Genomic DNA, 10,291 nt, shown 5'->3' with positions numbered 1-10,291 from the left:
GGGGACCCTGACCGCCAAGGTGACACGTGCCAGGGGAGGGAAGGGGACCCTGACCGCCAAGGTGACATGCACCAGGGCCTGGAGGCGGGCTCTGGGCCAGCGGCAGCACCCGGACCTCAGACACGTGGCCCCGTAGACACCAGCCTCCTGGTGCCTACTGAATCAGTCAGCTATAGCCTGACACTCAGCAGGTGCTCCGTGAGTGCAGCCTGGCTCCCAGGGACGCCCCCACACCCACGGTGCCTGCCTGAGCCGGGACCCCACGCCCAGCCCCGCCCGGCCTCCTACCGGCTCTCGGCTCCACCGTCTTGTTGGCGCCCTCCTCCATGAACACGAAGCGCCCTCCACCAAAGTCCTCCAGGTAGTCGGAGAGGTACAGCAGTGAGGTGTAGTCGAAGGAGCCGTAGGTCACCTGAGAGCAGAGCGGGGAGGGGGCAGAATGGGCTCTCAGTACGCGGCCGGGACAGTCTCTGCTTCTCTTTTTTGTTAATGGGCAGGGTCTCCAACTCTTTTACAGACAGGGTCACCCAGGCTGAAGTGCAGTCAGCACCGTCATCGCTTACCATGACCTTGAACTCCTGGCTTAAACAATCCTCCTGCCTCCTCGTAGCTGGGACCACAGGTGCGCGCCACTACACCCAGATCAGGTTTTTTTGTAGATATGGTGCCAATCCACACACCTTGGCCCCAGGTGATCTTCCCACCTTGGCCTCCTGGGTGCTAGGATTACAGGCGTGAGCCGCCGACATTCTGTGCCTCTTATTTTCCAGAAAGTAAATTAACAACACGTGTCGGCCCCATTCGTGAGGCCAGTGGTCGCGATTTAAAAACCCTCTGCCGAGTCTCCAGCCTTACGCGTTCTGGACCAGGATTTCCCGTAAGCTGAAATGTCTGAGCAGCTGTGTTCCAGCAAAGGCAGCGGGCAGCAGGGGTGCACCCTGGCTGGTCCCCGGCCCCGGCCTCTCTGTCCACACGCGGGAACCAGAGGCAGCGGGCAGCAGGGGCGCACCCTGGCTGGTCCCCCAGCTTCAGCCTCTGTCCACACGCGGGAACCAGAGGCAGCGGGCAGCAGGGGTGCACCCTGGCTGGTCCCCGGCTCCGGCCTCTCTGTCCACACGCGGGAACCAGAGGCAGCGGGCAGCAGGGGTGCACCCTGGCTGGTCCCCCGTCTCTGGCCTCTCTATCCACACGCGGGAACCGGAGGCGCCTGGCCTGCATGTCGGGAGATTCTGGACCCCCTCCCGTGGGAAGATTTCCTCCCCCAAGGACACACCACCTTCAGATCAGACACACCTGCCTGACCCCACACGTCACCTCCGCCCTACATGTCACAGCACCTTGTTTTCCCTCTGCAGGTGACAGTGACTGTCTCAGGCCAAGAGTCTCAGCCCTGGTCCCCTGAGGCAGCCACAGGTCCAGGCAGTTGAAACTGACTGTTGTTAAGGTCCCTGGGGAAGGCAGGCGGGAGCCCAGTGTGGATCAGGTGGATGAATAACGCCATGGCCCCCTAATGCACAGAGAGAAACAGGCAACATCTCCTGCTTCCCGGAAGGCTGCCCAGAAGCACCCACACTCCAGCCCAAATCTGACCGGGTGCTGTGCTGGCCACACAGGAGCCCTCGCCATGTTTGGCTGATTCACTTAGATTATCAAGCTCCTGAGTCTAGCAGCCACATCCATGCTGCAGTTCAGATGGCACCAGCGGGCAGCGGGCAGGGGGTGGGTGGGAGGGAACGTTCTCACTGCAGAATGGAACATTCCACAGGAAGGCACGTCCCAGGTGGAGGAGGTGGAGGCTCAGAGTCTGGAACACAGGAAGCCCCATGGAGTAGACAGCCACTGTCTTCAACACATGGTTTAAACAGGGAGAAGAGGGCAGAGGGTCCCTGGCACCTATGAGCCTACTAACCTGACAAACCAAGGCCAAACAGACACAGACACGCCTGTGGACCCCAGGGAGATCTGGGCATGTGACAGAACACCTGTGGACAGCAAGGCCTTCCTGCTGATGCCTAGATGTGACCGTGGAGTATGCGTGTGTCATTTGGGGGGGATGCCTTTTATTTTAGAGGGGGTTACTCAGCTTCATGGAGGTGATAATATGATGTCCAGAAACGCCATGGAGCAGAGGGTGGGAGCAGGGCAGGAGGGAGTGGGTGAAACAAGACTGCACTTGTGGCTAGACGCGGTGGCTCATGCCTGTAATCCCAACACTTCGGGAGACCAAGGTGGGCGGATCATCTGAGGTCAGGAGTTCCAGACCAGTCTGGCCAACATGGCGAAACCCCATCTCTACTAAAAATACAAAAATTAGCCGGGCATGGTGATACATGCCTGCAATCCCAGCTACTCAGGAGCCTGAGGCTGGAGAATGGCTTGAACCCAGGAAGCAGAGGTTGCAGTGAGCCAAGATTGTACCACTGCACTCCAGCCTGGGTGACAGAAGGAGACTCTGTCTAAAAAAAAAGGCTGTGCTTAAAGAAAAACTTAGTAACAAACGTCTCGTGGCACAGAAAGCCGGCCATCTAACCGCCACTCCATCCTCCGTCACAGCAGGCGTGGCGGGGCAGCAGCACTGCTGATCTTCCCAGACACAGGCTTTCTGCCTTTAACCTTGTATTTGAACTTCAGCCCTGGGGCTGCTGACCGTGCCACCCAACCACTTCCATCCAGGCTGATTATGATCCCAGCTGCCTATAATCCCAGTTACTTGGGAGGCTGAGGCAGGAGAATCCCTTGAACCTGGGAGGTGGAGGTGGCAGTGAGCCAAGATCGCGCCACTGCACTCCAGCCTGGGTGACAGAACAAGACTCTGTCTCAAAAAAAAAAAAAAGAAAGAAAGAAAGAAAGAAAAGATAAAGAAAGAAAACGTGTTGGGCAGTGGCTCTCGCCTGTAATCCCAGCACCTTGGGCAGCCGGAGCGGGAGGATTGCTTTAGCCCAGGAAGTCAGACCAGCCTGGGCAGCATAGTGAGACCCTGCGTCTACAAAAAATACAAAAATGAGCCAGGCGTCGGTGCATGCGCCTGTGGCCCCAGCTACAGTCTTAGACCAGGCCGAGGCAGGAGGATCGCTTGAGCCTGGGGGGTCAGAGTTGCAGTGGGCCATGACTGCACACCTGCGCTCCAGCCTGAGCAAGAGTGAAACCCTGTCTCAGAAAGAAAGGAAGGTAGAAAGCGGTAGAAGACGGCTCCCACAGCCAACACAGAGACCTGGGCCAGGGAGGGCATGCGGGTCGGAGAGGAGGCCGGCTGCTGGAAGAGGTCAAGCATGAACCTGCAGATGAATAGCAGGGGGGCCACCACAGGCCGTGTGGGGCGGGTCCCTCCACTTCTTGTCACCGTCACATGAGAAACTGTATTTCCCCAGCTCCATCAGTGAGATGGAGGGTGTGCCCTGAAACCTCAGGGAGGAAGACATCTAACTGCTAACACCCACTGGGCATGGTGGCGCGTCCTGTAATCCCAGCACTTTAGGAGGCTGAGGCAGGCGGATCACGAGGTCAGGAGTTCAAGACCAGCCTGGCTAACCTAGGGAAACCGTCTCTACTAAAAATACAAAAATTAGCCAGGCATGGTGGGGCCCGCCTGTAATTCCAGCTACCCGGGAGGTTGACGCCGGAGGATTGCTTGAACCCGGGAAGCAGAGGTTGCAGTGAACTGAGATCGTGCCACTGCACTCCAGCCTGGGTGACAGAGCGAGGCTCTTTCTTAATCAATCAATCAATACATACATGCATACATACTGACGCCGTCAACACGGCAGGCAGATGTTGCAATAGGCAGCCCTGTGGTAGTCCCTGACCGCCGGAGAACGGGAACACGTGGCCCTGCCAGGCACCCGCGCAGGCAGCCGGTGCAGGGCAGCCTACCCAGTCCATGGTCGCTCACCTCCTACGCGCGCTCTCACCCTGTCCACGTGCGCGCTCACCCTGTCCTCACCCTGTCCGCGTGAGCACTCACCCTGTCCACGTGCGAACTCACCATGTCGCGCGCTCACCCTGTCCTCACCCTGTCCACATGCGCGCTCACCCTGTCCTCACCCAGTCCCCGCGCGCTCTCACCCAGTCCGTGCGCGCGCTCACCCTGTCCTCATGCGCGCTCACCCAGTCCGCGCGCGGTCACCTTGTCAACGTGCGTGTTCACCCAGTCCGCGCGCGTGCTCACCTTGTCCACGTGCGCGTGCCAGTACTCGTCGTGCGCCGTCCGCGCTTCCGTGCTGTTTATCCGGGAGAAGAAGGTGGGCTTGGTCAGATGCAGCGAGGCCGCGCTGATGCCGAAAGCCTCCGCGATGGTCAGCTGGACCTTCCGCCGCACCTCCCTGCAGAGGACACGCCAGCCGTCAGCGCAGCCGCAGGCGGGAGGGGACGCCCGTGGGTCCCGACCTGTGGGTGCCAGAAAGAGGGGCCGGCCAGCACAGCGGGAACAGATCCTGGCTCTGCCCGGGGAGCACGTGGCCGCCGCCCACGCGCGGAGAGAGCGACCACAGCAGCGGGACTGGGAGGAGGGAGAAGGGCGCCCGCGGGACCCACGCTGGGGAGGCTGGTGCGGATTCGGGACCCCGATGCCAGAGTCCCAGGGCGGGACTTGCAGGGCTGGGAGCCCAGCCTCCTATTCAGCAAGGAAGAGGCTGCTATCCCCTGACGTGGGCGTGGAAGGGGCGTGGAGCCTGCTAAATGTGGATGGCGTGTCTGTACGGGGTGGGGGGGACAAGGGGACTCACGCTCAGAAGACCCCATGTGTCAGACCCGAGAGGCGCTGAAATGGATGGGCACAGGCCTGAGGGGGCACGTGTGCGTCCTGGGACGGTTGCGTGACACTTGGCTCCTTTGTCCTCATCCCAACCTGGGCTCCTCCAGCAGATTTTTTTTTTTTTTTTTTTGAGACGGGGTCTTACTCTGTCACCCAGGCTGGAGTACAATGGCACGATCTTGGCTCACTGCAACCTCTGCCCCCAGGGTGCAAGCAGTACTCCTGCCTCAGCCTCCCAAGTAGCTGGGATTACAAGTACCTGTCACCATGCCCAGCTAATTTTTATATTTTTAGTAGAGACAGGGTTTTACCATGTTGACCAGGCTGGTCTTGAACTCCTGACCTCAGGTGATTAGCCCAGTCACCCAAAGTGCTGGGATTACAGGCGTCAGCCACCACACCCGGCCTCATCCAGCAGAATTTTAACAACTGGGCTGATTTTACACAGCAGAAAACAAGAGGCCCTGACCAGGATGCGGCCACAGGACTCCAGATAAGTTTCACTGACCCGGGCGCACCCTGGCCACGCTGGGCCTGCCCCAGCCTTTGCTCTGTGAAAACTCGTCTCTGGGCCAGGCCCTGACCCTGGCCCCTGGGCCTCTCTGTGGGGCCTCCCCAGACGGGTCAGCTCCCCACACCCCTCAGCCCCAGGCCACCCCACCTGCAATCCCCTACCCGCCTCACTCCTCCTTACCGGTATAACTGGAAGTCCTCCTCTGAGAAGATGTTCTGTATTTCATCCCCAAAATATCTGTGAAAAAAAAGGAGAATTCACAACACACTTTCTTAATCTGTTGTTCATCTCCTTTCAATTCGGTCATTCCTTAAGCTAACCTGCAAATCCCTGAAAATCAACTGGTCCTCGCGACTCCATTTCTACAGTGGTAACTACTACAGGATAAAGAAGGAGAGGAGCCGGGGCCGGGCGCAGTGGCTCCCGCCTGGGTGACAGAGCGATCCTCCATCTCAGAAAATAACAGTAATAATAACAAAGAAGGGGCCGGCTGGGAGCAGGACCCGGGCTAGCATGTGAGGCAGGGAGGGTCTCTCCTCCCCCGCCCCTCGGATTGTCGGCGGCTGCTCCTGGGAGCCCTCCACCTCTGCTGCCTCCTGCACCCACCCCTTCTGTCCCTGGGCCCACAGAAAACGCCAGATTCCCCTGAAGTTTCATGAACAAGCCTCCGGCCCACAGGCTGCAGAGAGCCCACACCTCCCAGCTCCTGCGTCCAGCCAGCATCACAGCCACTGAGGCCCTGAGGCTGCCCCGAGACAGACCCTCCCTCACGTGTCCACGTGTCCATGGTAAGAGGCACGGAGCCGCTCACTTGGCCTTCAGAGCCAGTACTGAGGTCATGCTGCAGCACTCACCTGTACAGATTCACAAAGTGCTTCCCGACAGACAGGGCCCCGGAGTGCAAGTCCAGAATGGACGCCTAGAGAAGACGTTGCGGAGTAAAGCGTGTGGCCACAGCAACGGCCACAGCTGTGTTAAAGTCACTGATGGTAAACGTGAGTTACCAAGGTCCGTCCTGCACGCACTCCAGGATTTTATTTTATTTTTTTGTAAAAAGGATCTTACTTTGTTGCCCAGGCTAGAGTGCAGTGGCACAATCTCAGCTCACTGCAGCCTCCACATGCCACGCTCCAGGCCAAGCAATCCTCCCACCTTGGCCTCCCAAGTAACTGGAACTGAAGGTGCTCGCCACCACACTTGGCTAATTTTTCTATTTTTTGTAGAGATGGGATCTCACTATATTACCCAGGCTGGTCTCAAACTCCTGGGCTCCAGTGATCCTCCCACCTCAGCCTCCCAAAGTATTGGGATTACAGCCGTGAGCCACTATGCCCAGCCTCAACCCAGGACTTTCTTAAAATCCTCCCAGACCATCCAGGCAAGGTGGCTCGGGCCTGTAATCCCAGTACTTTGGGAGGCTGGGATGGGTGGATTGCTTGAGGCCAGAAGTTCAAAACCAGCCTGGCCAACATGGTGACCCCGTCTCTACTAAAAATACAAAATTAGCCAGGTGTGGTGGCGGGCACCTGAATCTCAGCTACTTGGGAGGCTGAGGCAGGAGAATCTCTTGAACTTGGGAGGCAGAGGTTGCAGCGGGCCGAGATCACACCACTGCACTCCAGCCTGGGCCACAGAGTGAGACTCCATCCCAAAAAAGAAAAAGGAAACACTGTGAAATTCTTGAAGAGTCTATAAATTAGTATTCCTGGAGGTTTAAAATATGCGGAAGGCTTAGACTTGGGTCTCCGCAATGCTCATAACTCAAAACAATCGCCAAACACACAAAGAGAAACAGATCTTCAGACAAGTCCACACCCCAAGGAAGAAAATGACCCTGGGAAAACCGCATGGGAATTCGTGCTAACACCGGCCGTGCCGGGGACTGACTCCTAGCCACCGCCCATCAGGACGGCGAGGCCACAGCGGGCGCTGGCTCCGTGTTCCCTGCGGCTGCAGTAACACAAACTGGGGCTTTAAAACAATACAAGTTCAGAAAAGAGAAAAACACACAAGTTCATTCTCTCACAGCTCTGGAGGGCAGAGGTCTAAAATGGAGCTGTGGGCGGGGCCCTGCTCCCTCCCGGGGCTCCAGGGGAGGTCCTGCCTGCCACTTCCTGTGGCCGCGGGCCCCCTCTCTGCCTCTGTCTGCAGGGGATCTTTTCCCCCTCTCTCTCAAATCTCCCCCTGCTTCTGTCTCCTATGGGCACTTGCCATTGGAGTTAGGACCTACCCTGAATCTGGGGTGATCTCATCTTGAGAGCCTTAAGTTAATTACATCTGCAAAGGTCCCATCTCCAAATCAGATCATGTCCACGGGCTCCAAGTGGACACATTCTGCAAGGCCACCAGCTGCCCTCCCACAGCATCACACAGGGGACGGCAGCCCTGGCAGGCGTCCATGGAGGAATGAGATGCATCACAGCATCTGTCCCACGGAGGCTCTGCTGTTTCCCAGCAGCTCCGCGGGCTCTCCCGTGTCCAGGGCACACAGCCGTCTCCTCACCGGGCTCCCACCCCTCTCCCTTGCCGGCTCCCTGCTTCCGACCCCCTCCATCCTCCCTCATGTGACCTGGAGCCAGGCAGGCTATGATAGGCCGTGAAGAGATGGCAACGCACATCTAAGGACACGCTCTTCCCAATGAGAGGCCATACGTGGGCTTCAGTCAGGCACAGCTGCTGCAGTGGGTGCTGAGAGACACCACGGCTGGCCCCACCTACATTTGGGGACACCCGGGGACCCTGCACGTCTGTGCCCTGTCCCTCCGAGTGAGAGCAAAGTTAAAGTGTAAAAAAAAGGGGCAGGAACTACATTCAACTCACCCCTCCGTCAGAGCCTCCCAGAGAGAGTCCCTTCTCAGCTATGCTGTGGGGAGAAAATAATTCAGAATTTAGTTACTAGAATTGTCTATAATGTATCATCTAGGCAAAACATCAATCAGCACAGTTAATGCCATGTTAGTGGGTCCTGCTTGCTTAATGTTTAGGATGTAAACAAATGTTTAGACCAAAGGACTCAACTTTCAAAGCTCAGTGCCTAAGCGACAATACCGTCATCTCAGTCTTGTCAATACCTGACTCAGCGTAGAAACGGCTGGACTTCAGCACTTTGGGAGGCCGAGGTGGTGGCTCACCTGAGGTCAGGAGTTTGAGACCAGCCTGGCCAACATGGTGAAACCCTGTCTCTACTAAAAATACAACAATTAACTGGCGTGGTGGTGGTGGGCGCCTGTAATCCCAGCTACTTGGGAGGCTGAGACAGGAGAATCGCTTGAACCCGAGGCGGAGGTTGAAGTGAGCCGAGATCGCACCACTGCACTCCAGCCTGAGTGACAGAGCAAGACTCCATCTCAAAAAATAATAATAATAAAAATGACTTAATCTCTCATCTTCAACATCGAGAGCAACCTGGACCAAGCTCAGGGGCCTGGGGAGCATCTGGGAGAGGGCTTGCTGCTCCCCGTCTCTCCTGGGACCTCAGGCAGGTGGAGGCAGCTTTGAGATTCATCAGCTCAGGAGATTGAGGCCCTGCCCGTGGTGAGGAAGATACCCACGCGCCGGCCGTGCTGGACCTGAGAGGACCACCCCGAGCTGCTGCAGGTGCTGGGAGCCGCCCATGGACACTGAGCAGGGACGCGCCATTGCCTTAGTGAGACAGCAGTAACCCCGCGTGGTGCTGGGCAGCATCCTCAGGGGCAGGCGCCCTGAGGGCAGGAATCTCAGGGTGGGGCAGTGGCCCACGGCTGCACACCATCTCAGAGCGGCTGGAAAACGAAACTTCCTTTTAAGATCTCAATAAGAAAAGTCCAGCGCCAGCTGCCCCGTGTGGCATGCTGTGCTGCCACAGGTCTCAGCCAGGTCGGCCGAAGGGCTGCCCGAGGCAGTCTCAGGGAAGACACTGGGCACTTATCAAGCAGTCTCCTGGAGGCTCCGCGGTGAGCACGGGGCACTCGGCAGCCCCCAGAGGCAGTGCAACCCTGCAGAGGAGCCCGGGGCTCCGGGCACGCACTCAGCTACGGCTCCACGGAGGGCCGTGGCCTCCTCTCCTGAAATCAGAAAATCTGAGCTTGGCCCTTGAAAGCACATAAGGAAATTCTTATGAAATTCTAATAAAATCTTTAAAACCCCTTTATTACTAATAATGCTCTGCCCCACCTCAGCCCCACTCCACGACTCTGCATGTTTGTTTAAATCCCACCGTGCTCAGGGATGGGCAGTTACCTGCGAATCCGCTCCGCCTCCTCCCTGGTGATGACGGTATCGGTGACGCCTCTGCCGCACTTCCTGGGGGTGCAGCCTGGGAGGGACAGCCCGGGTGAGAGGCAGCTTCCAAGGCCGCTGGCCCACACCCTTCCAGGGGATGGGGCGAGAGCCAGCTAATCCGTCCGGTCAAATGTGAATTTCAGACACGCAACCACAGCTCTCTAGTGTCCGTGGCTTTGTGCAGCGCGTCTGGAGTTCACGTCTCACTGGGCGTCCTTGGCTTCCAGCGGCTACAACTGGAGATTTAATCCAGAAGCACCTGTTGCTGCTCCAAACCCAGGGAAAGCCACAGAAGCCCCCGACACGGCCTCAACAGCATTCTTGAACCATCGCTGACTGCAGGTCCAGACACCCACAGGCACGGTCAGAAAACTCTCCTGAGGCCACCAGAGTGAAGCTTGTGGGTCTAGTCCCAGGCCTTCCCCAGGGCACAGCAGACTGCTCCCCACATCCCTGTCTCTCCCCATACCTCGGTGACCTGCACAGGCTGAAGGAAGAGGAAGAAGCAGCTCAGATGGCGGTCGGGGCTGTCAGGGCAGGGGCAGGGTCGCTGTGGTAGGGGCAGGGTCATCGGGGCAGGGGCAGGGTGGTCAGGGCAGGGTTACAGTGTTCAGGGCAGGAGCAGGATGGTCGGGACAGGGGCAGGATGGTCGGGCCGGGGCAGGATGGTCAGGACAGGGGCAGGATGGTCGGGCAGGGGCAGGATGGTCGGGGCAGGGTGTTTGGGGCAGGGGCAGGATGGTCAGGAAAGGGTCAGGGTCATTGGG

At 58.1% G+C, this 10,291-nt stretch overlaps 1 protein-coding gene across 1 annotated transcript in view; it reads right to left on the bottom strand.

Annotated features, from left to right (window-relative positions):
* The window catches only part of OGFOD3 (2-oxoglutarate and iron dependent oxygenase domain containing 3), a 24,499-nt gene that overhangs the window by 1,984 nt on the left and 12,224 nt on the right, over positions 1–10,291 (bottom strand). The window contains exons 3-8 of the mRNA XM_017524730.2: positions 9,483–9,558; positions 8,085–8,127; positions 6,119–6,183; positions 5,445–5,501; positions 4,166–4,319; positions 289–412 (exon numbers count right to left, since the gene is read on the bottom strand). Coding sequence (XP_017380219.1) covers positions 289–412; positions 4,166–4,319; positions 5,445–5,501; positions 6,119–6,183; positions 8,085–8,127; positions 9,483–9,558 — 519 coding nt within the window. The remainder of the gene's footprint in view (positions 1–288; positions 413–4,165; positions 4,320–5,444; positions 5,502–6,118; positions 6,184–8,084; positions 8,128–9,482; positions 9,559–10,291) is intronic.

Source organism: Cebus imitator, unplaced genomic scaffold (assembly GCF_001604975.1).
Source record: "Cebus imitator isolate Cc_AM_T3 unplaced genomic scaffold, Cebus_imitator-1.0 Scaffold36, whole genome shotgun sequence".
NCBI lineage: Eukaryota > Metazoa > Chordata > Mammalia > Primates > Cebidae > Cebus > Cebus imitator.
This window is presented reverse-complemented; position numbering and strand designations above follow the sequence as displayed.